This window comes from Gopherus flavomarginatus, chromosome 8 (genome assembly GCF_025201925.1).
Source record: "Gopherus flavomarginatus isolate rGopFla2 chromosome 8, rGopFla2.mat.asm, whole genome shotgun sequence".
NCBI classification, from domain to species: domain Eukaryota; kingdom Metazoa; phylum Chordata; order Testudines; family Testudinidae; genus Gopherus; species Gopherus flavomarginatus.
In genome coordinates this window covers 81854748-81882399 of record NC_066624.1, presented here as the reverse complement: position 1 = coordinate 81882399, position 27652 = coordinate 81854748, and the positions used below count along the sequence as shown (strand labels likewise).

The window sequence follows — 27652 nt, the reverse complement described above, 5'->3', positions numbered from 1 at the left end:
GAATATATTTTGTTGATGGCTGTTTGTGTTATTAAATGGCTTTTAAAATGTGCCTAGTACAAAACATTACAATATTTTAAAATATATATTAAGGTGAGACTTATTGTGCAGCTAAAACAGAGTAAGGAAACAGCCTGAAGTAGACAAAGGGCCCTTCAGTATATAATTTATAGGTGTGAACTGTTTGTTTGCATATTTTACATAGTCTTGTAGGCAACATGAAGTATGATTTGCCATTTATCTATTCTTTTAAGTAAGAAAGCAGGAAAATGACCAGTGTTGCCCTTGGTTCCTCTGGTCCCTCCTAATTGAGAGGCCACCCATGGCTGAGGCCTATTGTCCCCTTGCTCATTTTCCTAATCTTGACAGAACCTAAATGAACATTGATGTACTAAATCTGTTCCTTGGAAACCATCACAGTTAAGCAGATACACTCTCAGCATTTCAGTTAAATGGATTCTATTGGAATTGTTTCAGAATGTAAAATATTCACCTACTTTATAAAGAAAGTTACTGGGATGAATTAGGAAAATCCTAATTATCTTCACCATGCTCCTAAGTGTAATTATTGTTCAATTGTATGGATTTGTTCCCAACACAATATTTGCAGTTAAGCTTTAGGATTAACTTTGTACTTACAGGGTTTTGGACTGACAAAGAACAACTAAAGAAACTGAGGCGAACTGAAATTGTTTTTGAGCCTCAAAGGGACTCTGGAGAATACAAACTTGCCATGGATAATTGGACAAAAGCAGTACAACGTTCCTTGAATTGGTACAACCAGACATCATACTAATGGAAGAATTCGTTTTTTTAAAATGACCGTATTAATGAAACCTTGAAATTTATAGAATAATAAAAATTAAATCAACACTTTTTTAATGGAGTTTACACATCCTCCCTACTTCTGTTAGATTACTTACTACTGCATTTTGACCCATCATATCCTCCTTGCTATACCTGTTGATCAGCTGCAGCACCCATGTCCCTTTGGTGATGTGAGGATCCACAAGAATCTTGAATGCCACTTCCATTTGTGGAGTATAAGATGACTGATGGTCTGTGGGGACTAAGGATGCTTATCCCAGTTATGGTGAGCAAAGGTTGGGAGATGTGGCAAAAGATGCTTCTTGTTTGCCTTGTCAAATGGAGATTTGATTACTATAATTTGCTCTGCATTGGAATACACTTTGAGATCACTTACAAACTTAACCCAATGCAGAATTTAGCTGTCTGTCTTATTGTCAGGGAATTTTCCATGAGGGGTTCTCTACTTTGGAACTCAGTTCCCTTCCTTTGGCTTGAAAAAGCCTGCATTTCTTAACCTTCAGGGCATGCTGCAAGGCAACTCTATTTCGATGGGCATTTCTTGGATGAACAAGGTGATTGCATGTGGGATTTTATCACTTATGGTGGACTTCATTTAATATGGGTACTTTATGTATGGGTATGTGTTGCTGACTGTGAGCTAATATATTACATGTTAATTGACTAGACAGACTCTATATTTGTAACCAGTTTTTTGTGCATGGTGTGTGTTCGTTTGTACAGTACCTAGAGCTTAGGCACTATATTAAGTCTAAATATAAATATGGTGGATCAGTACTACATGAAATCATTTCATTTCATGATTTTTATAGCCAACAGTTTTTCTCTGATATGCCGCTCAACAAATCTTTAATTTTGTAATAAAAGTCGGTGATATTGTACTGTTGTTAATTAATACAAATAGCAGTTAAAAGTAATTACATACTGTATCCTATTTTTTTAAAGTATGTATTAATGTTTTCTAAGCCATCATTATTAAATTATATTGTGCTAAAGCAGAGCCAAACATACTTTGTTTTTGAAGACATACTTTAGTGTTACTCTTTTAAAAAATGGAATAAAAATTATAATGCATATAACATAGTTATAGTTTATAGCAGCATCTAGCTATCACTAAGAGTCTTTAATAATTTTCATTATACCCCCTTTTTGTCAGGAGTCGCTCAACTGCAAAATGTATTCCAATCTTAACACTCTTTAAAAAATTAAAACTTTTTAGCTCTTGATCTATGTGGACTACTTGCTTTTAACTTCTTTTAAGAATAGATTTTTAACATACTGAGGATTCAAATCAATAAAATTTGCATTGAGATACTTTAAACAAAGATTATTAGTATGACTCTAGTCTCAAATTTATCTATTTTATTTTTTGTCAGAAATATGTATCCATAACAAATTGCTATGCCTGTATACTAATAATATACCTCTACTCCGATATAACGCGGTCCTCGGGAGCCAAAAAATCTTACCGCGTTATAGGTGAAACCATGTTATATTCGGGTAGCGGCGCCAAGGCTCCCATGGTGATTTAAAGGGCCCAGGGCTCCAGCTGCTGTGGGGAGCCCCGAGCCCTATAAATCTCTGCCCGAGTCCCGCTGCTGGATATAACACGGTAAAGCAGCTCCGCCCCTCAGAGCGCTGCTTTACCATGTTATATCCGAATTTGTGTTATATCGGGTCAGTTATATTGAGGTAGAGGTGTATAAGAAGATTGTGGGTTTGGAGTTAACTTCAAACTTTCCAAGTCCAGCCACTTTTCCAGACTGTTTTCTTTGGAGTTCATTTCTTTAATTTATGTTAGTTTTACTTCAGTTCCAGCAGTGAAGACTTTGTACAAGCTCATCTACATCAACCTCTATTTGAAAATGCTAGGCCTTTCACACACTCCTTACTGTTGACTGAATTTTAGATTCCTCCTTAGGCATAGGTTTTTCTTTAGTTTGAAAAGCTTATGTAATTTCTACTTTTTTTTTATCAATTGGGCATCTTCAGTCATAAAGCACAAATGGCAAATATTTCCAATCTATACTTTTATTTTATCTGTACTTATATTTTAACTTGGTATGCCATATTCAAGTTTATGAATATTTTACTAGCCCACATGATTCAGATGTGAGGATTGAAAACCCGGGTGACAATCCTTCTGCTAGGATAATGGCCACCTAAGAGTCCTGACTTGATGAGAGCCATCAAGGATGGAGAAGCGTTGAAAGAGACTGGGTTCAGGTACTTGCAGATATATAAAAAAAAATGACTGGTGGTTCTTCGAGTGATTACTCGTGTCCATTCCATTGTAGGTGTGTGTGCTCACCACATGCACCAATGCCGGAAGTTTTTCCCTTAATGGTATCTGTAGGGGACCAGCTCTGGTGCCCTCTGGAGTGGCGTGTGTATACCGTGGTATAAGGAGCACTGCTAGCTCCCCCTCCCCTCAGTTCCTTCTTACCGCCAGTGATGGTGCTGGAACGTTCTCTTGCCTCAGCAAGCTTCTCTCTCAATTGCTCGTTGTGAAATTTTTTGCTGTATATAGTTGTTAAAAGTTGTTAGTTCCCTTAGCGTAGTTAGTGTTAGTTCGAAGTCCTCGATGGGATTTAGCCTACGCATGAGGCATGAGGCCCTGCTCCTTGGTCTTCAAACCCTGTGACTGCTGCCAAAAAACTATGCCTGTCAGTGACCCCCAGAGTAGCTGTCTTTGGTGCTTGGGGGACACTCATCTGAGCGACAAGTGTTGCATTTGTAAGAGTTTTAAACCTCGGACCAAGAAGGAGAGGGACGTTCGTCTCCGAGCGCTCCTTATGGAGTTGGCACTTGCACCGGCACCAAAGACATCCAGATTGGATTCCTCTCCGAGCGCGCTTCCAGCACCGTCCAGAGACCGTCATTGATCCACCTCCCTGGTACCGGTTAGAAAGCAAAGAAGGGCTGAGAGGGAACCTTCTTCATCCCATAAAGGAAAGGAGAGTGCCGGAGGAGAGCGAAGACCCACGAGGGGTGGCTCTTTGCATCTGGACGGAGGTCAGGCCCCAACTCCTACCAGGCAGACTAGTCCACTTCAGGACACACCCGCCACCCTGGAGAGCAGCATAGGCATTCAGCACCTGGCGATGCTGTCTACACCAGAGGCCCTACAGGCCACTAAGTATATCCTGTCCCTACCAGTGCCATCCACGCCGGTTACAGCGGTACCCCATTCCAGGGGCAAACCCACCTTGGGACCCTTCCGACAGTCCCCATCAGTGTGGCACCGCTTCTCACCTCAAGGAGTGTCCCACCAGTGCTCACCTGTGCAGAGCCACTATGCCTCGGGCATGGATCATCCCGCCCATCAGAGTTCCCAGGGTCAGTCCCCGGACTAGAAGAGGCGATCGCACACACTGGCAGAGATGTGCCTGTCCCTGCAGCCCTGGTGCCACGAGCACCCCAGCCGCTCTCCGAGTGTGCAGCACTGCTTCGGCAATTCAAGATGCAGGTCTCAGGAGCCCCATTACTGGTCACTGGAGAGCTGGTATGGATCGCTACGGGCACGCCAACGTTCCCCAGCATGAAGACCTACTCAACAGACTGGCACCGCTCGCTGAGTGTTAGGTGTAGATCGCTGGGTTCCCATTGCCAATCCGCTGAACACTGCCACCGATCTCTGGTGACATCGAAATTACCATATGAAGATAGAGTTCTCCCTTAAAGGAAAACTATAGATTTTTGTACCTAGGATAGATATATAAATATATACCAGAACTCAAATTTTTAGATTAAAAAATACTTATCACTTTTACTATCTCCTAACTCTGAATGGGGCTAGCATGTATCTCTTCAACTCCAAGAGCAGCCTATATTGATACTTCATCTTTCAAAGGTAAGTACTGTTTCCATTAAAACAGGGTTAAGTTTATAAAATTGAGAAACTTTAGAAGCCATGGTAAATAGAAGTTTTAAAGTTGAAAGAAACTGGCCCTACAAGTGTAAACAGGAAGCAAGTTCCACAGGGATATAACAAAGCTATCAACAGACCTTCCAGGTATATCAGCTTTTAACTTTACCCACCGAATAACCTGCCAGTTCTGACACCTGAGGATTTTGTGGCATCTGTGGTATTAAAAGCCCCATTAGTGCCAAAAAACTGTAACCAATAACTGCCATGAAGTATGTATAGCACTGTAAAATTATTATGAAATATGAGGTAGAGACAGTGTAGGAATCTTACAGCAGTATTGATGTATACAATCAGCTAACAAAAAAGGGGGCGGAGGGTGGTTGTTGCACTTGCAAATACTGTATTCTCTACACAGAGCACCCAGAAACAAAGAAGAGTCAAATCTTGGCAGGGAGGGAGATTTCAGCCTGGTGCTATTTTAGAGATGGTAGAAAGATGTTAATATAACACAAATATTTGAGTTCTTTTTCAGAGTGCGATGGAGTATACAAACTCCACATTAGGCAACAAGGGATTAAAAAACTATCCAGCCAGTTGTGCCCCACCACACCTGTAGGAAATGCACCAACTGGAGGAGGAGTTAAAAGACAGGGGAGCAGTTCATTTGGTGGCAGCCCAGGGAAGAACGCAGACCTGCAGCAGGCAGCTCCAGGGAAGAAGAGCTGAGGGAAGGCAGAATCTCTCCCTAAACAGCTGCCTAAAGGTCCCTCCCTGATGGAAGGGAGGATCTGCTGTAGAGACAGCCTGAGAGGAAAGCATTCCCCTTTCTTTCTCATATGAACTTTCAACTTGGTTAATCCCCTTTTACTTGTTTGAACTACCCCAGCAGGGAAAAGCCCTTGGACTAAGCTGGCTCAAGAGGATGGGCCATACCACCAGAGGATGCAGTTTCTGCTTGATAGAGAAAGGAGAGCAACCTTGCTACAACAGATGCCAGAAGGGTCATTTTTAGTGAGCAGACATCCCTCGCACCGCCTAAACCAAGATAGTGACTTTGGGACAGTCACGGGGGGCAGAGGTGATAGGAAGTTGCTCAAGTTGGGCTTAAGCAGCCCTGGCTGTCAGAGCACTGATAGCGCTCAAAGGGCCCTGGGTCAGAGCCCAGTGAAGTGAGAGGGCCTGAGCTTCCCTATCAACAACCTGCCTGCACATCATGACCCTAAACCCCTGACTACTAGGTGATACTCCCCTACCACCGTCATCAAGAGAGGACCATCACACACATCAATAATTCATTATTGAATAAAAGAGCACTTCCTTTTCTCCCCTAGAAGATCTGAAATTGGGCAGCAGGAGACAGATGTGAGGCTAGGGAAAAACTAAGCAAAGGTTAAATGTAACTGGCCTCTGGCAACTTACAACGCCAGTACTTGAAATTAGACAAAGGTTTCTAACCATTAGAGTGAAGTTCTGGAACAGCCTTCTAAGGGGAGTAGTGGGGGCAAAAGACATATCTGGCTTCAAGACTAAGCTTAATAAGTTTATGGAGAGGATGGTATGATGGGATAGCCTAATTTTGGCAATTAATTGATCTTTGATTATTAGCAGGTAAATAGGCCCAATGGTCTGTGATGGGATGTTATATGGGTGTGGGATCTGAGTTACTACAGAGAATTCTTTCCTGGGTGTCTGGCTGGTGAGTCTTGCCCACATGCTCAGGGTTTAACTGATTGCCGTATTTGGGGTCGGGAAGGAATTTTCCTCCAGGGAAGATTGGCAGAGGCCCTGGAAGTTTTTCGCCTTCCTCTGCAGCATGGGAGTTGGAGTATTGTTGGAGTCACTTGTTGGAGTATTCTCTGTGCCTTGAGGTCTTTAAACCATGATTTGAGGACTTCAATAACTCAGACATAGGTTAGGGGTTTGTTACAGGAGTAGGTGGGTGAGATTCTGTGGCCTGCATTGTGCAGGAGGTCAGACTAGATGACCATAATGGTCCCTTCTGACCTTAAGTTTATGAATCTATGAACTCATTGTCACCCTGCCGCTTGCCCACTGGGGTCAGCTAACATACCCAGGCCTCGACGGCCCTACCATGGTTGCCGGAAGTACAACGGTCAGGGTCGGACCAGCCTGTAGCCGAGGAGGGGCAACTCCCCACCAGTGCTGGAGACTGAGGAGGCACCGGCCATGGCACCGGTGCGGCAGGGTCAGTGGCCTCCCAAATGGCTGTATTGGAACCTGATGGGGATGCTGGTGCTTCGTCATGCCGGTCCAATACTCTCAACCCTCCCTGGCCTCATCGGACAAGCCATCCATGGCACTGCAGTCAGAATGCGGTACCAATGCAGAGGACGGTGTGGTGCATTGCACCCCAGCACCAAGGAAACCCTCCCCACAAAGGAAGTGGACGACACCCTCCTGCAGGAGGTACAGTCTTCGTCATCATCCCCAGACGAGGCGGTCACAGGGCCATCCCACCCTAGCAGTCTCGCGGATGTCTTTAAGGAGCACCAGACCCTCTGTGAGCATTTACACCCCTGGTAGCAGGGCAGCGCGGCCTAACGGCCAGAGTTTATAGAATTGCCCCTGGCTGCAGGGCAGCGCAGCCTAATGGCCAGAGTCTATAGAATTGCCCCTGGCTGCAGGGCAGTACGGCCTAATAGCCAGAGTCTCTCCCACTCTGCCAGGCCCTGGCCCTAATGGCGATGTAGGACCTTGCTACTGGCTCAGCGGGGGGAGGGAGGGGCTACCGAAACACGCTGAGACTTACTGGGGGCAAGATACCAGTCTGTCACACCCCCCCAGGTTGCTTGCTACCAGCTTGAGAGTTGGGGTCTCCTTAAACGGGTGGCGGAAAACCTTGGCCTGAAAATTGAGGTCGCTGAAGAGGCTGACTACCTCTTCAACGTCATCTCAGCCACCCCCCAAGCATGGGTCATATTGGACGTCCACCCAGGGATCCTCAAGATTGCTACAATGATTTGGCTCTCTCCCTCCTCTATTCCACTGTCTTCCAAGAAGATGGAAAAGAAATATTATGTCCCTGCAAAGGGCTTTGAGTATTTGTCGGCATCACTGGTTGTGTCCACAGTTAACGAAAGGGACAGGTTAGTGGAACACCGAAGAATAAAGACGCTAGGAGATTGGACTTGTTTGGTCAAAAGGTTTATTTGATGGCCAGCTTGCAGTTCGGAGTGTCTAATCACCAGGCTCTGCTGGGACGTTATACCTTCAACCTGTGGGACTCCTTTAATCATTTCACAGGATCATGCGAAAGAGTTCACTGCGTTAGTGAGCGAAGGCACAGCAGTGGCCAGGGGAGTCCTTCAGATGACCTGGGATGCTATGGACTTGACAGCCAGGTTGCATCAGCAGTGGCCATGAGGTGTAGCTTGTGGTTGCAAGGCTTCTGGGCTATCCCCTGAAATGCAGGCCACAATCCAGGACCTCCTCTTCAAGGGTACAGGGCTTTTTTTCAGGCTAACTGACTCAAGGCCCCATAGGCTTAAGGACTCCCAAGCCACCCTCCACTTCTTGAGCCGGCATACTCCTCAGCAGTCTAGGAAGCCTTCCATCCTCCACTCTTGCCTCCTCTGCCACAGTCCAGGTCCTGGGGGCTTCCAGGTCAGGCTCCTACAGGAGGAAAGACAAGGGTAGGGTGCCTAAGAGATGTTGTTCATCGTCTTCCTGCCCAGCAGTGCAGCCTGACCCTCCCAAAAATCAGGGAGGCCAAAAGCAGACATTTTGAGGGTGCACCTGAGGACGACGGCTCCAGCCAGTGTACCAGATCTATCCTCCTCCTTTCTCAATCACCTCTACGCTTTCCAGTCAATACCATCAGACAGTTTCTTCGGGTTACACCCTGCAATTTTATAGGTGACCAGCCTTCCCATCCCCCTCCCTCTTCAGGGACCCTTCTCACAAGCAACTCCTTGTTCAGGAGGTCGAAAACCTCCTGCGCCTTGGAACAGTGGAAGAGGTTCCTCGGAACATGGAAGGCAGAGGATTCTACTCCTAATTCTGAAGGCAAAAGGGTGCCGTAGACCTATCCTGGACCTGTGTCGCCTCAAAAAGTCTCTGAAAAAGTCAAAGTTTTGCATGGTCTCCCTGGCCTCTATCATTCCCTCTCTTGATCTGGACGACTGGCATACCACGCTCAATTTAAAGGATGCATACTTGCATATTTCCATTTTCCAAGGGCATTGGCACTGCCTCTGTTTCAGTCGGGCCAGCACCATTTCCAATTCATGGCAATGCCCTTTGGCCTCTCGTCGGCCGCAAGAGTGTTCACAAAGTGTCTAGCGCAGTGGCCACTTCCCTGCGATGTCTAGGAGTCCAAATTTACTTATACCTCAACAACTGGTTGATAAGGAGCCGGTCCCCAGATCTGGTGCGGAAGCATCTCAGTCTGGTCTGTTCCATCTGCTGTGACCTAGGGCTGATAATAAATAAGAAGTCAACCCTAACACCAGTGCAGTGCATTGATTTTATTGGGTGCAGTTCTCGACTCTTTCTTGAGCAGAGCCTTCCTCCCCGAGACTTGGTTCCAAGCTATGGGAGACCTCATCTCAGGCCTGCAAGCCCACCTGCTCACCACCATCCACATGTGCCTGTGATTGTTGGGTCACATGGCGGCATGCACTTATGTGGTCTGGCACGCACAACTGTGCCCAAGACTCCTACAGATGTGGGTGGCATCAGTCTACGTCCCCATCCGGCACCACGTGGACTGGGTGGTCAAGATTCCGGACAGCATACCATCATCTCTCAGCTGGTGGCAGGATCCCACATTAGTGCTGGAAGGAGTTCCTTTCGTGGCCTCAGCCTCGTCGGTGACTCAGACTTGGGATGGGGAGCCTACCTGGGCAATCTCAGTACACAATAGTTCTCTGCATATCAGTGTCCGGAAACTCAGGGCATTCCACCTAGCTTGCCAAGCCGTTTTACCTCATATACAGGGCATAGTGGTTAAGGTTCTGATGGAAACACAGCTACAGTCTTCTATATCAACAGGCAGGGCGGAGCCAGGTCATCTGCCCTCTGCCAGGAAACCCTCTGGCTCTGGAACTTCTTTCTGCAGCAAAATATCTACCTTGTAGCCACTCACCTTCCAGGGGCCAAGAACGCTTTGGCAGATCGCCTCAGCAGGACATTCTCATCTCGCCACAAGTGGTCCCTTCGCCCGGAAGTAGTCAGTTCTGTCTTCCAGAAGTTGGGAACTCCCTGGGTGAACCTGTTCACGTCCAGGCAAAACAGAAAATGTCATGTTTTCTGCTCAGTTCGGGGCATAGACAGAGGATCCTTGTCACATGCCTTCCTGCTCCTGTGGTCAGGGGCTCTGATGTACGCCTTCCCTCTGGTGCCTTACTGGCCAGGATCCCCATAAAGATCAAGCAGGACAGGGCGAAGGTCATCCTCATAGCGCCAGCTTGGCCATGCCAGTACTGGGTCAGCACTTTACTGGACCTCTCGGTGGCGACCCAGTTCCAGCTGCTGATAAGGTCGGACCTGTTCCAAAACCACAGCAGTCTTCTGCACGCGAACCTGGCAGCGCTGCATCTAATGGCTTGGCTGCTGCATGGCTAAATGCATAGGAGCAGCAGTGTTTGGCCGAGGTTCAGAGAGCCCTGCTGGGAAGTAGAAAGCCCTCCACCAAAGCGACCTACCTGGCCAAGTGAAAGCGGTTCACCTGCCGGATTGTGAATTAAAGGTGTCTGTCCCAAGCAAGCTTTGTTGCAGCTCAATCTACCTCCTGCATCTCAAGCTCCAGGGCTAGTCTCTCTCATCTGTCAAGGTCCATCTAGTGGCCATCTCAGCCTTCCACCTGCCGTTCGAGGGCAGGTTGGCTTTTTTTCAGGATATTACGGCCAGATTCCTTAAGAGTCTGGAGCACCTCTACCCTCACATTAGGGATCTCATGCCTCCATGGGACTTGAATCTGGTGCTATTGCGGCTCACAGACTCCCTTTCGAGCCTTTGGCTTCCTGCTCTCTCCTTCTTCATTCCTGATAGCAGTGACTTTGGCCTGCCGGGTATCCGAGGTTTGGTTGCTCACCTCAAAACTGCCTTACACAAGGACAAAGGCCAGCTGAGACTGCAGCCGGCCTTCCTGTCCAAGGTAGTCTCTCAGTTTCATTTGAGCCAAGACATTTACTTACCGGTCTTCTTTCTGAAGCTGCATAAGTTGGAGGAGGTGTGCAGGCTGCATGCCCTGGATGTCAGGAGGGCTTTGGCCTTGTACATGGACAAGATCAAGCCATTCCCTAAGTCAATGCAGTTTTGTCTCTGTAGCTGACAAGATAAAAGGTTGCCCTGTATCCGCTCAAAGGACTTCCTCTTGGATCACTGCCTGCACTCGTTTTTGCTATGATCAAACGAAGGTGCCACCCCGGCGATCATCACCACCCACTCTACCAGGGTGCAGGCCTCTTCAGCAGTCTTTCTGGCCCAAGTGTCTATCCAGGACATCTGTAAAGCAGCCGCCTGGTCTGTCCATACGTTTACGTCCCACCATGCACTTACTCAAGGGGCCCGGGATGATGCTGGTTTTGGTAGGGCAGTCCTGCAAGCTGCTAAGCTGTGAACTCCGAGCCTAACTCTGAGGGTACTGCTTGTGAGTCACCTAGCATACAATGGATATGAGGAAGCACCCAAAGAAGAGAAAACAGTTACTAGCCCAGGGGTAGGCAATCTATGGCATGGGTGCTGAAGATGGCACGTGAGCTAATTTTCAGTGGCACTCACACTGCCCAGGTCCTGGCCACCGGTCCGGGGGCCTCTTCATTTTAATTTAATTTTAAATGAAGCTTTTTAAACATTTTAAAAGCCTTATTTACTGTACATACAACAATAGTTTAGTTATATATTATAGACTTATAGAAAGAGACCTTCTAAAAACATTAAAATGTATTACTGGCACACAAAACCTTAAATTAGAATGAATAAATGAAGATTCGGCACACCACTTCTGAAAGGTTGCCGACCCCTGTACTAACCTTTCGTAACTCTTGTTCTTTGAGATGTGTTGCTCATGTCCATTCTATTACCCGCTCTCCTACCCTCTGTCGGAGTTGCCAGCAAGAAGGAACTGAGAGGGTGTAGGGCCAGTGGTGCCTGATATACTGCTGCATGAGCACGCCAACTCCGGGGGGCACTGCAGCCGGCCCTATGGATACTACTAAGGCAGAAATCTCTTGACAACTGTGCAGGTGAACATACACATACCTAAAATAGAATGGATATAAGCAACACATCTCAAAGAACAACAGTTACAAAAAGGTAGGTAACCGTTTTTTTTTCTACCAGCTGAGCAAAAGAAGCCCAGTAGCTGTGTGTTAGGTCTTGTTGTATACATACAAGTTGTACCGCTTTAACTGTACCAGTTAAAAAAAACAGTACAATACCCTCAGTATGCATGCCGTTACACAGGAGGTATAGCTTAATCACATACAGGAAAGGGAATAACTTATTGCTGCAAGTCACTTTTTATACTGTTCTAACTGCAATCACTCTAGGTGGTGTACTGATATAGCTACTTTGGAAAAAATAAACCCACACACTCCCAACCAAAATAGTTATGCAGGCACTAACAGTGGGTGTAGAGCAGCCCTTTGTGACAGGCTCTTATAGTTGCTAGGGGGCAGCCACCTCTGTTCCTGGCTAAGATAGATGTTACTATCCCACGCAGTATCTTTGGAAGCCATTGTTTTAAATGTATGAATGGTTTATGTATGAATGTGTTCTACTCCATGGGAGAAGGTTACCACAGCTATTCCAGGAACTTTAAACAGTGGAGGTGGGGGGTGATTACCCTGGAGGTTGTAAACGGCTCCAGAAAACCACTACGCCCTCGAGTATTTGCATATACTGATTTAAACTAGGTTTTCCAGAGACTCAAAGAAAGAAGAGGCTTTGGTATAAAAAGCTGAGTTTGAACTGACACGGAGCCTTTGTTTTGATTAAGCAAATAGACAGAGCTCTCTGTCCAAAGGGGGCGGGGGAGGGGTGTCCAGCTGTTGTAGGAGGATTGGAAAGACTTTGGTTTACTTGGGCCCCTAAGACTGATGGGTGATCTCTAGTAAGGTTTTAGCATACACAAGGGAACTTTTGTTGTGGTTATTTTGTTGTTGCTGCTGCTGTTCTATGTTTTCTCAGTCTGCTTCTTTTTGTCCTTAAAATAAATGTACTCTGCTGAGACAGAGCTGTAGGATCACTGGTAAAAACACTGTCAGTGTCCTCAGAGAGAAAGCACAGCCCAGCTGGTAGCCTTTAGGTAGACTGGCTTTCTGGGGCCATCACAGTATAAGGCAAGAGGCTGGATAGACTTAAAACTTCTGTTCAGAGGTGAATGGGAAAAGGGACCCTGCCCAGAAACAGCTAATGGCTGGAGAAAGGGCCGTAACTAGGGCAGGGCAGCAGCTCAGGGCACAGAGCCAGAGGGGATGCAAAAATGGGATGGCATGCAGGACCTGGCCCAGCAGCATCAGCTCCACTCCCCCACAGGATCAGGCCCAGCGGTGTTGGCCAGAGTTCAGGGTGCAGGATCACAGGCCAGGCTGGAGCAGACTCACCCTGGTGCTAGGACCATGGCAGGCAGGCAGGGCTCTGAGTGCGCTGCTTGGCTCATACTGAGCATGCTTAGTAACAGCTGCTGTAGCTGCTTCTTTCACTAGGGATTAAAATCTGTTCACAGAGGTTAAAGGAGTTTTGGGCAGATGGCAGAGTCTGCGCAGGGGGCAGAAACTGACTGCCAGTGGGGTCAAACAGCTGGAGGCAGGGGAAGCTGAGGGGCAAAATCAGGAAGAAACAGCAGGAGCCGGGGTTAAGTCCAAGGGTACAGGTGCTGGCAGAGGGCAAAACCCTGGCACAGGGAGGGGCAGAGGAGATAAAAGTGGGGTTAGCTACTGTCTTTGCAAAGATAGAGTGGGGGCAGAGGGACTTTTCATTTCCTTCTCACAGGACAGTACATTTCAGCACACGCTTCCCCAGGGCTGTGTCCTTAAAGGCACAAGGTGTCCCAATGTCTTGACATGGCAGCTCTTCTCTGTCTGATATAACGTGCTGAGGTGATAAAGGAGACTTGATTCAGTGAAATATTTTACATACACCCCCAAAAACTGTCACAAATTTTGTTTAAAAGAATCTCTTGTGAGTTAATTTGTCTGCATAAAGTCTTTCCTAGCAGTTTGCAAATTTGTCTTATCTACAGCTGTGATTCACTGAATCACCTAATTGTTTACTTTTTTAAATGTTATTTTTATTACGCTCATTACTCTTAACACTTAATCATTTACCTTTAACATTGTGCAGATGGATGTCATTGTGCTATTTAATTTATATTTTATAGCAAATAATCATTAAAAATATTTATAAGTAAATATTTGCTAGTAGTTTTACCAGACATCTGTATTTTTAATATAGCGCATCCTATGTTTTTACTGTGATTTTTAATATGGAATTTTAAATTCTTCTTCGAGTGATTGCTCACATCCATTCCAGTTAGGTGTGCGCGCCGTGCGTGCACGTTCGTCGGAAACTTTTTACCCTAGCAACTCCAGTGGGCCGGCAGGTCGCCCCCTGGAGTGGCGCCGCCATGGCGCTCGATATATACCCCTGCCGGCCCACCCGCTCCTCAGTTCCTTCTTACCGCCGTGTCGGTCGTTGGAACTGTGGAGCGCGGCATAGCTGTCCTCCACGTCCCTAGCTCTCCTTGTTAACTCTCGTTATTGTTATAGTTGTTACTTAGATCGTTAAGTGTAGTTAGTTAAGTAATTAGGTGTAAATAGTGTTGTAGATAGTTGTTCGCCGGGGGCTGTAGCCCTTCCCGGCACCCGGCACCGGGCTCATGCCTGGTTCGCCGGGCTTTAAGCAGTGTGCGGCCTGTAAGAAGCCTATGCCTACCAGCGACCCCCACGACGCGTGCCTGAAGTGCCTGCGGGAATCGCACAGATCGGACAAGTGCCGCATCTGCAAGGCTTTTAAGCCCAGGACAAAAAAGGAGAGAGACCAAAGACTCAGGACTCTCCTCATGGAGGCGGCACTTGACCCGGCGGCTTCGCAGGCCATGATCTCGGCGCCGGCACCGGATCGCACCGGCACCAGGAAGACTCCCCGGCACCGACCTTCTCCGGCACCGGGTGCAGAGCCGAGACCGTCAGCGTCTGCTACTCCAGCCAGGCAGACCCGACTGGAGCGCCCGGCCTCGACATCGGCCGCGGCGCCGCCGGCACCGTCGACTCCGGGCCCGGCGGGTCCGTCGAGTCCGGTGCCGCCAAGCTCCCCCATAAGATCTGGGGTTGAGCTATTGGTCCCATCCACGCCGGAGACCTTCGCCTCGGCACGGGACCTTATTGCATTAACGGAGTCTACTCAGCTGCCACCCCCGGTACCTCCGGTGCGGGTCGCATCTAGAGGCAAGCCCATGATGTCGGCACTGTCTCGGGACTCGCGCTCGCGATCCAGGTCCCGACGCCACGGCCGATCAAGATCTCACCGCCGCTCGCAGTCCCGGCACCGCTCCCCTCGGCGGTACCGGTCGCACTCGCGGCACCGATCGACCTCCAGACGGTCGCGGTCTGACTCCAGCCGCCGATACCGGCACCGTGACTCCAGGAGCCAGTCCCGCCGTCACTCGCCGCACCGGTCGACCTCCCGGCACCGAGCTGGTGGCAGGTCCCGGTCCCGGTCGACCTCCCGGCACCGCGTCGGTGGCAGGTCCCGGTCCCGATCCCGGCACCGAAGCGGCGGCCGGTACCGGTCCAGATCCCGGCACCGAGACAGAACCCGGTCCCGGTCCCGATCCCGGCACCGCTATGACTCCCGGTACCGATCCCCGGCACCGAGAAGATCTTCAGTGCCGACCCGCGCAGACCCTTACCAGCCAGGGTCGGCCCCGCCATGGCCTTCTAGGCAGCCGTCGGTGTCTTCGCAGACAGACAGCGGGTATGCGCTGGGCACCGACCGGCACGTGGCGCTCTTCCAAGACCCGCCGCAACAGGACCAAGGCCCGCAGCAGTGGGGATTTTGGACCCCATGGGCATACCATCAAGCCCAGCGCCCCCAACAGCTTCCTGCTAGGCCTGCGACGGCGGAGCACAGGGTGCCGGAAGCCTCGTTGTCTCGCCCCCCTCCCTCCCCGGATGGAGAGGAAGGGTCCAAGCAGCAAGACTCCGCTCTGGCTCCTGAGACAGAGGCGAGGGCCGAGGGAGACCCCCCATTGGACACTTTCTTGCCGGGGGTCTCCTCATCCTCCTCCCCTGATGAAGCGGTGGCTGGCACCTCCTCCAGTAGCCCCCCCCCGCTGGATCTCAGGGCGCACCAAGACCTCCTTAGGCGAGTAGCTCAGAATCTGAGCCTACAAGCCGAGGAGGTCTCTGAGATCGAGGATCCGATTGTCACCATCCTCTCGTCGGATGCTCCCACCAGGGTCGCCCTACCCTTCATTAGGACGATCCAGGCCAACGCCAATACAATCTGGCAGTCACCGGCCTCCATCCCCCCTACGGCGAGGGGCGTCGAGAGGAAGTACATGGCCCCCTCCAAAGGCTACGAGTACCTCCATGTCCACCCGACACCGTGTTCCCTGGTGGTGCAGTCAGTGAATGACAGGGAGCGTCATGGACAGGAAGCTCCAGCCCCCAAATCCAGGGAGGCCAGACGTATGGACCTCCTTGGACGCAAAGTCTACTCGGCTGGGGCCCTGCAGCTCAGGGTTTCCAACCAACAAGCCCTGCTCAGTAGGTACGCGTTTAACTCGTGGGTGGCAGCGGACAAATTTAAAGAGCTGCTGCCGCAAGACGCCCGCCAAGAATTTGCGGCCATCCTAGACGAGGGCAAGAAGGTTGCACGAACATCGTTGCAAGCCTCATTAGACGCTGCAGACTCGGCTGCCCGCACCCTCGCCTCGGGGGTAACGATGCGCCGTATCTCCTGGCTGCAGGTCTCTGGCCTTCCACCGGAGCTCCAACATACCATCCAGGACCTCCCGTTCGAAGGCCAGGGCCTGTTTTCGGAAAAGACAGACCCCAGACTTAAGAGTCTCAAGGACAATCGGGTCATTATGCTCTCCCTAGGGATGCACACGCCGGGAACGCAGCGCAGACCCTTCCGGCCACAGCAGCAACAGCAGCGCAGGCCATACCCCCAGTTCCGCCAACGGCAGGACCTCAATAGGCGCCATGGCAGGAATGGAAGGCCTAGGCATTCGGGGAACCAAGGGGGGCAGAATCAAAGCTCCTCTAAGCCCCCGCCTGGACCCAAGCCTTCATTTTGAAGGTGCGCCCGAGGGCGCAGTAACAGTTTTCCCCCACGGATCCTTCCCCCCCGTTTTCCAACCGCCTTTCGTTTTTCCTTCCGGCGTGGACCCAAATAACATCGGACCGCTGGGTCTTGCGTACGGTGCAGACGGGATACCGCCTGCAGTTTACATCGTTTCCTCCTTCCCGCCCCCCTTCCTCGTCCCTCTTCAGGGACCCCTCTCACGAGCAATTCCTTCGACAGGAGGTACAGACGCTCCTCAACAAAGGAGCTATAGAGGCGGTTCCGGAAAACGAGAAAGGCAAGGGGTTTTATTCCCGCTACTTTCTGATCCCCAAGGCCAAGGGAGGCCTCAGGCCTATCCTCGACCTGCGAGAGCTCAACAAATACCTGGTGAAGTTGAAGTTCCGCATGGTATCCCTGGGGACCATTATCCCATCCCTGGATCCGGGAGACTGGTACGCCGCCCTCGACATGCAGGACGCTTATTTTCACATTGCCATTTGGCCACACCACAGACGTTTCCTTCGTTTCGTGGTGGGCCCCCTTCACTACCAATTTGCAGTCCTCCCATTTGGCCTTTCTACGGCCCCGAGGGTGTTTACAAAATGCATGGCAGTCGTTGTGGCACATCTTCGGCGCAGTCGTATCCACGTGTTCCCTTACCTAGACGATTGGTTAATTCGGGGCACGTCGGAACTGCAAGTTTGCAGCCACGTCCGCGTGATCACCGGCCTGTTTGCTACCTTGGGCCTCATGATCAACATGGACAAGTCCACCCTGATCCCCACGCAGAGGGTGGAGTTCATCGGGGCCGTCCTGGACGCCACCGTGGCCAGGGCTCTTCTGCCGTTGCCGAGGTTCCAGGCATTGTCGGCGATCGTTCAGCGATTGCGCGCAGCCCCCTTGACATCAGTACGGACATGTCTAACCCTGTTAGGCCACATGGCAGCATGCACGTTTGTGACCGGTTATGCTCGGCTCCGTATGAGGCCCCTCCAGTTGTGGCTCATGGAACATTACCGGCCGGCAAGGCAGCCGCTAGACATGCTGATCACAATCCCCCAGGGGGTGTTAGATTCTCTCGACTGGTGGCTAGACCAGTCCGTAGTGTGTGCGGGGCTCCCTTTCCACCCATCTCAGCCCCGGTGTCCCTGACAACGGATGCCTCAGATCTTGGCTGGGGGGCCCACCTGGGAACCCTGAGAACGCAGGGCCTGTGGTCCCCGCAGGAGGTGAGGTTGCACATCAACATGAGGGAGTTGAGAGCGGTCCGCCTTGCTTGTCAAACGTTCTGTCACCAGCTTCAAGGTCGTTGTGTCGCGGTGTTTACCGACAACACGACGACCATGTACTATATCAACAAGCAGGGCGGTACCAGATCCTCTCCCCTATGTCACGAGGCGATGCAACTCTGGGACTTTTGTGTAGCCCACTCCGTTCACCTCACGGCTTCCTTCCTCCCCGGAGTACGGAACACGCTGGCGGATCGCCTGAGCAGATCCTTCCTATCGCACGAGTGGTCCCTTCGCCCGGACGTCGCCCTCTCCATCTTCCAGAGGTGGGGTTATCCCTGTGTGGACCTCTTCGCGTCCGGGGGGAACAAGAAGTGCCAGGCGTTCTGCTCCTTTCAGGGCAGGGAGCCCGGGTCTATAGCGGATGCCTTCCTTATTCCGTGGACGACCCACTTGTACTACGTGTTTCCCCCTTTCCCTCTGGTCCACAGGGTCCTTCTGAAGGTGCGCAGGGACAGGGCTCGCGTGATCATGGTAGCCCCGGCGTGGCCCAGGCAACATTGGTACCCCATGCTGCTGGACCTGGCCATAGCCGACCCAGTTCCCCTGCCCCTTCACCCGGACCTGATTACCCAGGAGCACGGGACTCTCTGTCACCCGGACCTGCAGTCGCTGCACCTAGCGGCGTGGTTCCTGCGTGGCTGACCGGTTCTGAACTACGCTGCTCCACACCGGTACGGGAGGTGCTTTTGGGCAGCAGGAAGCCTTCCACGAGAGCGACATACTCGGCCAAGTGGAAGCGTTTCTCCTGTTGGTGCGTGGAGAAAGGTCTCCGCCCTATGGAAGTTTCGGTGGCCAATATCTTAGACTATGTTTGGTCCCTCAAACAACAGGGTCTAGCGATATCGTCGTTGCGGGTCCACCTGGCAGCTATCTCCACCTTTCACCCGGGTGGGGATGGCCGCTCCGTTTTTTCTCACCCGACGGTGTCTAGATTCCTTAAGGGGCTGGAACGTTTATACCCTAATGTCCGACTCCCTGCTCCAACCTGGGATCTTAACCTGGTGTTGTCTCGGCTCATGGGGCCCCCCTTTGAGCCGTTAGCTACTTGCTCCCTACTTTATCTCTCTTGGAAGACTGCCTTTTTAGTAGCTATCACCTCAGCTAGGCGGGTGTCGGAACTCCGGGCTCTTGTGGTAGACCCCCCGTATACAGTCTTCCACAAAGATAAGGTGCAGCTGAGGCCACACCCTGCCTTTCTCCCCAAGGTAGTCTCTACCTTCCACATCAACCAAGAGATATTCCTCCCGGTTTTTTTCCCGAAACCTCACTCTTCAGGCAGGGAGCAGCAGCTCCACGCGCTTGATGTCCGTAGGGCTCTCGCGTTCTATGTGGAGAGGACCAAACCGTTCCGCAAATCCCCCCAACTTTTCGTGGCAGTAGCGGACCGCATGAAGGGGCTTCCTATCTCCTCGCAGAGGTTATCCTCATGGGTTACTTCCTGTATCAGGACCTGCTATGAGCTGGCCCATGTGCCTACGGGCCGTGTGACTGCGCATTCTACCAGGGCGCAGGTGTCGTCGCTGGCTTTCCTCGCCCGTGTGCCCATCCAGGAAATCTGTCGGGCAGCGACCTGGTCATCGGTCCACACCTTTGCTTCCCACTACGCCCTGGTCCAGCAGTCTAGAGAGGATGCGGCCTTCAGATCTGCAGTGCTCCATGCCGCGACTTCTCGCTCCGACCCCACCGCCTAGGTATGGCTTGGGATTCACCTAACTGGAATGGATGTGAGCAATCACTCGAAGAAGAAAAGACGGTTACTCACCTTTGTAACTGTTGTTCTTCGAGATGTGTTGCTCACATCCATTCCACACCCGCCCTCCTTCCCCACTGTCGGAGTAACCGGCAAGAAGGAACTGAGGAGCGGGTGGGCTGGCAGGGGTATATATCGAGCACCATGGCGGCGCCACTCCAGGGGGCGACCTGCCGGCCCACTGGCGTTGCTAGGGTAAAAAGTTTCCGACGAACGTGCACGCGCGGCGCGCACACCTAACTGGAATGGATGTGAGCAACACATCTCGAAGAACAACAGTTACAAAGGTGAGTAACCGTCTTTTCTAAATTCTAAATTTTCTTTTTCTTTTTATAGCACAAGTATATTCTGCTGGATCATGTGGCTTCCAGTCTGACTGATTTTCTGGCCTGGTATCAAAACGTCTTAATTTTCACTTGATCCTCCAATGGCGATTGCCTTTCTGAACTGTTATTTTGCCTTTCAATCGAGCTCTTAGTGCTTTTTCGCATGTCACTATTTGTGTGTAGAACTTGGTTCCCAAATATTCACTATGGGCAGTACGCTATCTCATATTAAATCCTTCTCAAAGGCAAAAATCTAGTGTAATTTTGACTAAACATAAGAACGGCTATATTGGGTCAGACCAAAGGTCCACCTAGCCCAGTAACCTGTCTTCCAACAGTGGCCAGTGCCACGTGCTTCGTTCTGAGTGTGGTGTACCATGGTTATGTGTCAACCATCTGCCACAATTTGCTACCTCTCACCTCATCCACTGGTCTAGGAGTAGCAAATTGTGATGGATGGTTGATGCCCTGTGCTACCTTTCACCTTTCCCATCTTCTGGTCCAGGGGTAGGAAATTGTGACAGATGTACCCATCCATCAAAATGTGTTATCCCTTGGCCAATGAGAATGGAAGTAGCAAATTGTGACAGTACAGAAAAACATCCATAGGTGTAACTGGTAGAAAAATCTGTCTAGTGGTTTTTGATATTATGTCCTTGCTCTTAGCAGGAGACAATAATGTTCAAACTGTGGGGGGCATCCCCTTAGTGAGGCACCCCCTCCAGTTTGAAAACCTCTGTGCTAGGAGGAGGGATAGCTCAGTGGTTTGAGCATTAGCCTGCTAAACCCAGGGTTATGAGTTCAATCCTTGAGAGGGACATTGAGGGAGCTGGGGCAAAAATCTGTCTGGGGATTAGTCCTGCTTTGCGCAGGGGGTTGGACTAGATGACCTTCTGAGGTCCCTTCCAACACTGATAGTCTATAAATGGAAGGCAGAAATCTGGGGTGGCTGTGACCTTGTATGTCACCCCACTCATCACCTTGAGGGGGCACAAATATGCTTGCTCGCCCCATGTGCTAAAATGCTTAATTACAGCTCTGGCTGGAGACCTGACCGGCAAGGGGAATATTAACCTGAAATGGTGATTCTGATCACAATGGAGCCTGTATCATGGACTGAAGAGCTAAGGCAATACTCCTGGTGTGTGTCTAGAAAGTTGGCCTACAGCCCAACACCTAGTCAGATTTCAGAGTAGTAGTCATGTTAGTCTGTATCCACAAAAAGAACAGAAGTACTTGTGACACCTTAGAGATTAACATTTATTTGAACATAAACTTTCATGGGCTACAGCCCACTTCATCTATGCATCTGATGAAGTGGGCTGTAGCCTACAAAAGCTTATGCTCAGATAAATTTGTTAGTCTCTTAAAGTTACCACAAGTACTCCTGTTCTTTCTAGTCAGAGACTTTCAGGACTTTAATAATAGAAAAGTTGCCTAGAAGAACACAGTCTTCTAAGTCTCTCTAGCTCCATCCTCCCCTGCTGCAGTCTCAAGGGCAGCATCTCAGGGAGCTGCCAGAGTTACTTTAATACCAATTCCCAGTGATGCCAAAACCAGTCAAGAACATTATTAATTGCTGTCATGTGTTGTAGCCTTGCTAGGAAAAAGCCCTGGTAATCAGTATGCTTACTATCTTGTATATGACATGTGCACAGTATAATTAAGACACACATGTTCACCAAAAATGCAAATTGGTAGTGCTATTTGTATAAAATATCCAGATTTCTGCACCTTCAGCCATAGCACATGTATGTTAAAATATGTATGTAATGCATGGCTGAGGGGTGAAAACATTAGTTTAGTTTGTGTCTATGGCTAATCTCACTATAAACTGCCAATCTCTAAGCAGCCTGCCCTGCAGGGTTTCAGTCAAAGGCTGTATTGAGTTAACGGGATAGTTGGACGTCTCTATGCCAAAATACTTCAGCCAGTGTGATGGGGCTGAGTCTGTGGGACCAAGGCCTCCTTCTCATCTGCCCGCCGCGGGGGTATGAAGTGTCCACTTCCTCCAACAGCTGTAGTCCTTCCGGCCACCCACGCACTGGGCCTCATGGGAGATAATGTCTCCGCTCCTCCCCCTTGGCGTGTGCGTGAGGGGGTAGAAAGGGTTAGTTTGGTATCCCCCCCACGGGGGGAGCAGCCAGTCCTGGCTGAGTCCGTCTCTCGCCGGGGGGTAAGTCCTGGTTCAGACTCAGCCAGCCCTTGGGTATGTATGTGGGGGGTGTCCTGCCCAAGAGTTAGCCCCGCCCCCGCGCCAGCCCAGCACCGCAGATCGCCAGCACTACCCTCTAGAACCAGATCGGTCTGTGCCCCGCCCCTTCCCCCGCTGTCTCTCGGATTGGTGGGCAGGTTGTGTACACACCGGGCTGCGCCAATGGGCGGGTGGCGGCGCCTAACCTCACGCCGAGGGGTGGCCAATGGGAGAACGCAGTTGTCAGACGCCGCCAAGCTTGTGCGGGGGAGAGGGACACAGGCTGTGTGCGGCTGAGGAGCGAGCTGGAGAGTGGGTCGGGCTGCGGGCACGGTGAGCCGGGGCGGCTGGGACCGTATGTGTCGCGAGTCGTTGGGTTTCGGTGCACCCTCTCGGGCGGCGCCGGCCGGGGGCGCCTCTCTCCGTGGGGCCGGGCGGAGCAGCTGCCAGGGGGCCAGCTAGTTGCTACAGCAGCTGGCGAGGAAGAAGCCGTCGCCGGCTCCTTGTCTCGGCTCTGGTGCTGGCCAGGCCCAGCCCGTTCCGCCCCCGGGGCCTGTGGAGGCACGGGGCGGAAGAGAGCGCTGAGCTGCTGCGTAGGGGGCAGCCCCGCTCGGTCCCCGGCTGTGGTGTCCCCCTCCGCGCGCCCTGGGGCTAAAGGCCGTATCGCTCTTCTCCCTGGGGGCCTGCCCGGCGCCCTGATGTGGGGCCACTGTCACGGGGATTCATTTCCCCGCCGGGCGCCCTGGAGACAGAGGCTCTGGTGCCTGACACCTGTGAGTCACGGTCCCCTCTCATCGCCTTAGCAAGGTGGCACGATGTGCTCGGCGTGCCTGGCACGCAGGCCTATGTCTGGAGCTGGGTAGTGCCGTGTGACAGCTGCCCTGTCTGTCTCACTGGGGCTTCTCGGCCACTGCTCGAAACCCCGCTGGAGATCATAGAAGTGACCGCGTGTGTGTTGTAATTGGTGTCTCCACAGACCCCTCTCTTTCCAAGGGAGATACAAATTTCTAGGGGAGGTGAGAGGCGGCTCACTACAGATTATGCAGTACTTGGTCCTTCTACCAGTGTGGCAGTTTGGTGTTCAATTCACTTTATAGCAAGGCTGTGTTCTAGCTGGCAATTTCTTTCCTATCAGTTTCACTTAAAAAAAAACAAAAACAAAAACCCTTCACATGTGCAGCACAAAGTTAAGATGTTTTGCACTATACATTTATGCAACACTCTGAAAAATGTGAAAAAAATCCTGCGGCTGCTTTCTTATTCTTTTTTTATTGTGGGGAGGGATAGTTAAAAGGTGGGAAATGTGAAATATGGGACTCTTTCTGCTCTCATTTGAGGTCAATAGGAAGTCCTATAATTAATCTTTTAAAGGTGTAAGGGAGGTGGAGGTGAATATAGACTTCACATTTCACAATGCAATCCTTACATAATAATCTAGAAATAATACTGAAAAACATGAAAAACATAATGTAGAATCAGCAAACAACATCTCTCCCCCCCTCCCCTGTTGCTTTGTGTATCTGATCTTAACTGTATTGAAATCTTCAGTTGATATCTGTTTTACTCATGAGAAGGGGGTGGGAGATACAGTAATTTTAAAGAGTGAGCTTGCATGGCCTCTTGCTATGCTTATTTGCTATATAGAATGGCACAATCAAAGCCTGAATCCTATCTGGAAACTCTTACAAATGTTAAGCCAATTTAATAGAAACTTGTATAGAAATATAAAAGGGAGAGAGAAGCATTGATTACTGGGCTAGTCTTAACAATATTGGAATTTAAAGCACCTCAGTTTTTTAGTAGCACCTTGAGAGTAACATTGTCAGTAAATGATCAGGTCATATATCATCTGTCCTGTCTTTTAAAGAAATTCCAAGCTGTGAATTAGTTTGATATATGGCTTGATAAAAATGTGTTTGTATGCCAGTATATACTTATGTGGTTAAAGTGAATTAAATTAAATTAATCCTTTTATATCAGATTGTGGCTGTTAATCCACTTGATTACATAGTGATATGCTAATATTTTTTATTGAAAGCATGTCAGTTTTATGGGAATGGTACTCTTTATTGATATTCTTCTGATACAAATGAGAAAATGTTTTTTAAAGTTCAGATCTTTGTGTATATAAACACAGGTACTTGCAACTTCAGAAATACCTTGCTTAGAATATTCTATATACAGTGAAATACAGGAGCAGTGGAAACTCCCTAAAAGTGTGTGTGGGGTGGGGCAGGGCAGGGCACAGCCCAAAACATGGCTCTACCCCTTCATGCCACTCCTTGCCCCCAAGGCCCCACCTCCTCATTTTGTCTCTTTCCCCCAAGACACTGCCCCCTGCTTGCTTCTCTCCACCCTGGTGCTCACCCTTATGGCCAGTAGAAAGTTGGGGGGAAGGGAGCATGGTCCTACCTCCCCATTTTGGTGCCCTTGATGCAATATTTTGAGGAAATTTTGATAGAATTGAGAAAGGAAGAGAGAAAATAGATGACAGGAGAGGTAGCTGCAAGAAAAAGGTACTGAAATCTCTCCTACTCTAAAGACAGTTTCTCTTGTTAAACATGAAGCATTATCTCTAAAAGAGACCTAGGAATAATAGGTTAGGTGATTTAGGCCTATCCTAAAGAGAGAGAGAGAAGACTGGGAAATAATTCTTAAAAGTGACTCCTATTTTGTTATTAGTGGGCACTGTCTTGTACTGACAAACTTCTGAGAGAAATCTTGTATTTTTCTGTAAAATCCCTCATGGTTCTCTTATAACCACTTCCTGTGTGTGCAAAAATCATTGCTGTACTATAAAGAATGAAAAGGAGAAGTTTGATTCAACTTAACTTTCAGTGGACACAGTTAAATTACTTTCTGTAACTGTATGAAGTTGTTAACATTAATAGAGGTACTACTTGTCTGAGCCTTCTGCTCAACTGTTATATCACTATTTGTTTGTTAAGGTGGACAGTAATTTTCACTACATTATCTGGCATATTGTACACACTGGATCTCTTTGATGCAAACTGCTACCAGGAAGAACAGGACGAAATGATTTTTGAATTATATATTTTTACATAAAGCTGTAAAATTATTATTGTTTTTGAGTGACATTCTTTAGATATTAATGTGTAAATCTCTTCAATATGAGGAATAAAGTATCACATTGACTTACTGCACCAGTTTTTCACTTCTAGAAACTTCAGTTCAAATCTAGTTTAGTCTGCATGTGAAATTAGTTCTGTCATCACATTGTAGTCTTCAGTGGACTCTTTTTGTGGCAGGTTTGCAAAGTGGAAATTTGTAATGATTTGGTGTAGTTGTCTGCTCAGCAAAAGCCCATTGCTGAAAGTACTGCAAGTTCTGATCCAGGTGAGTTTACTGTTGTGTGAAGAAGCTCATTTGAGTTCAGGCTATGAGGTGTTATCTACCTCTAAGAGGTTAGCCTAGGCAGATCAGTTGGGAAAAAGTGCATAATATAGTAAGACAAATGGTGTTAATTTTCTCGAAGTACCTCATGTTTTCCCACTTTGTGTGTTGAAATAGGTGTATGTGAGAATCATGTCCAGAACAGCATTTTTGTCCAGGTGCACAGTTAAGAGCAGACGCAGGGTGGAACTGATAACATCTGATTCAGTTTATTTCTGCTGCTTAGGCTGTGAGAGCTTATTTACAGGAGCAACAAAAGAACATGCATGACACACTATGGTGGTGAGCTGCATAAGTGAACCTTACAGTATAACGGAAGTTTCTGGAGATGTGCACCAAATTCAATAAGAGAAAATAGTGATGTGATATATCTGGGAAAAGGAAGCTGTTTATCCGTGCTGCGTTTTGTTTATAAAATATTAATTGTGTGTCATCTTGAAGCAGAATGTGGCCCTTTAGCTGTAGCACCTGTAGTTCACTGGGCAGGAGTTAACACATAGTTGTCTTATTTATACAATACTGCCTTAAAACCATGTTCTTTGCTTTATCTTTAATACTCTGCAAGTCTATTAATTTATTTGCTTTTTATATGTGCTTCTAGCTTTTTTTGTTGTACAATGTTTAGAGGAAAAATCTTTACTACTAGCTGGTAGAATAAGAGTAAAGTCCTACAAATGTGGTCAATAGAGAATAAGTGAGCAGATTTGTAGGTGGGTTAACAATCTTACCAAGATTGTCATTTCCTGGCACCAGACCAGAGGGAGCAAAGTTGATAATGTGTTCTTGGACTTAGGTCTCAGACAAGGCTGGTGCAAAGCCAACAAGCTACCTAAATCTATCTTGCTTTCAGATACACCTATCCTAAAGTTTATGTAAGTAATTCAATGATAAATAAACTAAAATACATTGGAGGTTACTGTAAGAAAATTAAATCCAAGTTGATGCTTAATTTAAGTTGTTCTTAAGGGGGGGTCTCAAAAGTGAGCAATCTGCAATCCCATGAAAAGATGGTATGTGTTGTGGCATGGTAATTTTATAATGCTCAGCTTCCTGTTTTGGTTCCTTTTTATTTAGCCTTGGTAACTGTTATACCTTTTTATAGCTGTTCCATTAGTAGGAGTGGAATAAGGACTGAACTTCATCTTTAAAAATGCATAGTACACCTGTGTTGTAAGAAGATAAAACAATGAAAGATTACTTATCACAGCCTCATTCCATAATATTTGCTGAAATATCACTTTTTGGCTCCTTGGTTGATCCTGGTTGATAATCAGTAAAACCATTTTCAGCTACTTCAAGTTCAGGACTATATATCCACTATTGCAGATACAAAACTTTTGCAAGAGGTACAATCTAAGAAAATGAAACTAAATGCTTATCTCAATTCATCTCACAAGATCAATACATAAGTAACTAATGACCTTTGGTTTTGGGCCAGCTTCTACAGTGGTACAAAAGCGTTCTAGTAGGGCATCTTTTAATTCTTGTGAGATAGGTGTAGCTGCTCAGTGAAAACGGGATGGAACTAACTTTCACTTGGTCAAATAGAGAGTTAGCTATTGGTAACAAGAAGCTCTGACTTTAAGAACACACTTCATAGAAGGAATGTTCACCAGGACCAGTTCTGAGTTTTAGAACTTGCTGAAATTAGTTCTGAAATCTTTCCTAATTAACTGCCATTTAATAAAGAAAATGAATTCAAAAGGTACTTTGTGC

General features: G+C 48.7%; 2 protein-coding genes across 10 annotated transcripts in view; both read left to right on the top strand.

Annotated features, from left to right (window-relative positions):
• The window catches only part of GK5 (glycerol kinase 5), a 105562-nt gene extending 85059 nt beyond the window's left edge, over positions 1-20503 (top strand). For 4 of the 5 annotated variants that reach the window (XM_050965975.1, XM_050965974.1, XM_050965973.1 and 1 more), the window contains one exon: positions 642-2054. In XM_050965975.1, the coding sequence (XP_050821932.1) occupies positions 642-796 (155 nt within the window). In that variant the 3' untranslated portion in view covers positions 797-2054. Of the gene's footprint in view, positions 1-641; positions 2055-20338 lie in introns of those variants that run through there. The other variant, XR_007776030.1, reaches the window with a different exon arrangement.
• A 2267-nt stretch (positions 20504-22770) lies between these two features.
• Positions 22771-27652, top strand: part of TFDP2 (transcription factor Dp-2) — a 181320-nt gene continuing 176438 nt past the window's right edge. For all 5 annotated transcript variants that reach the window (XM_050966010.1, XM_050966009.1, XM_050966007.1 and 2 more), the window contains exon 1: positions 22771-22855. The gene's annotated coding sequence lies outside the window, so the exon portion shown is untranslated. The remainder of the gene's footprint in view (positions 22856-27652) is intronic.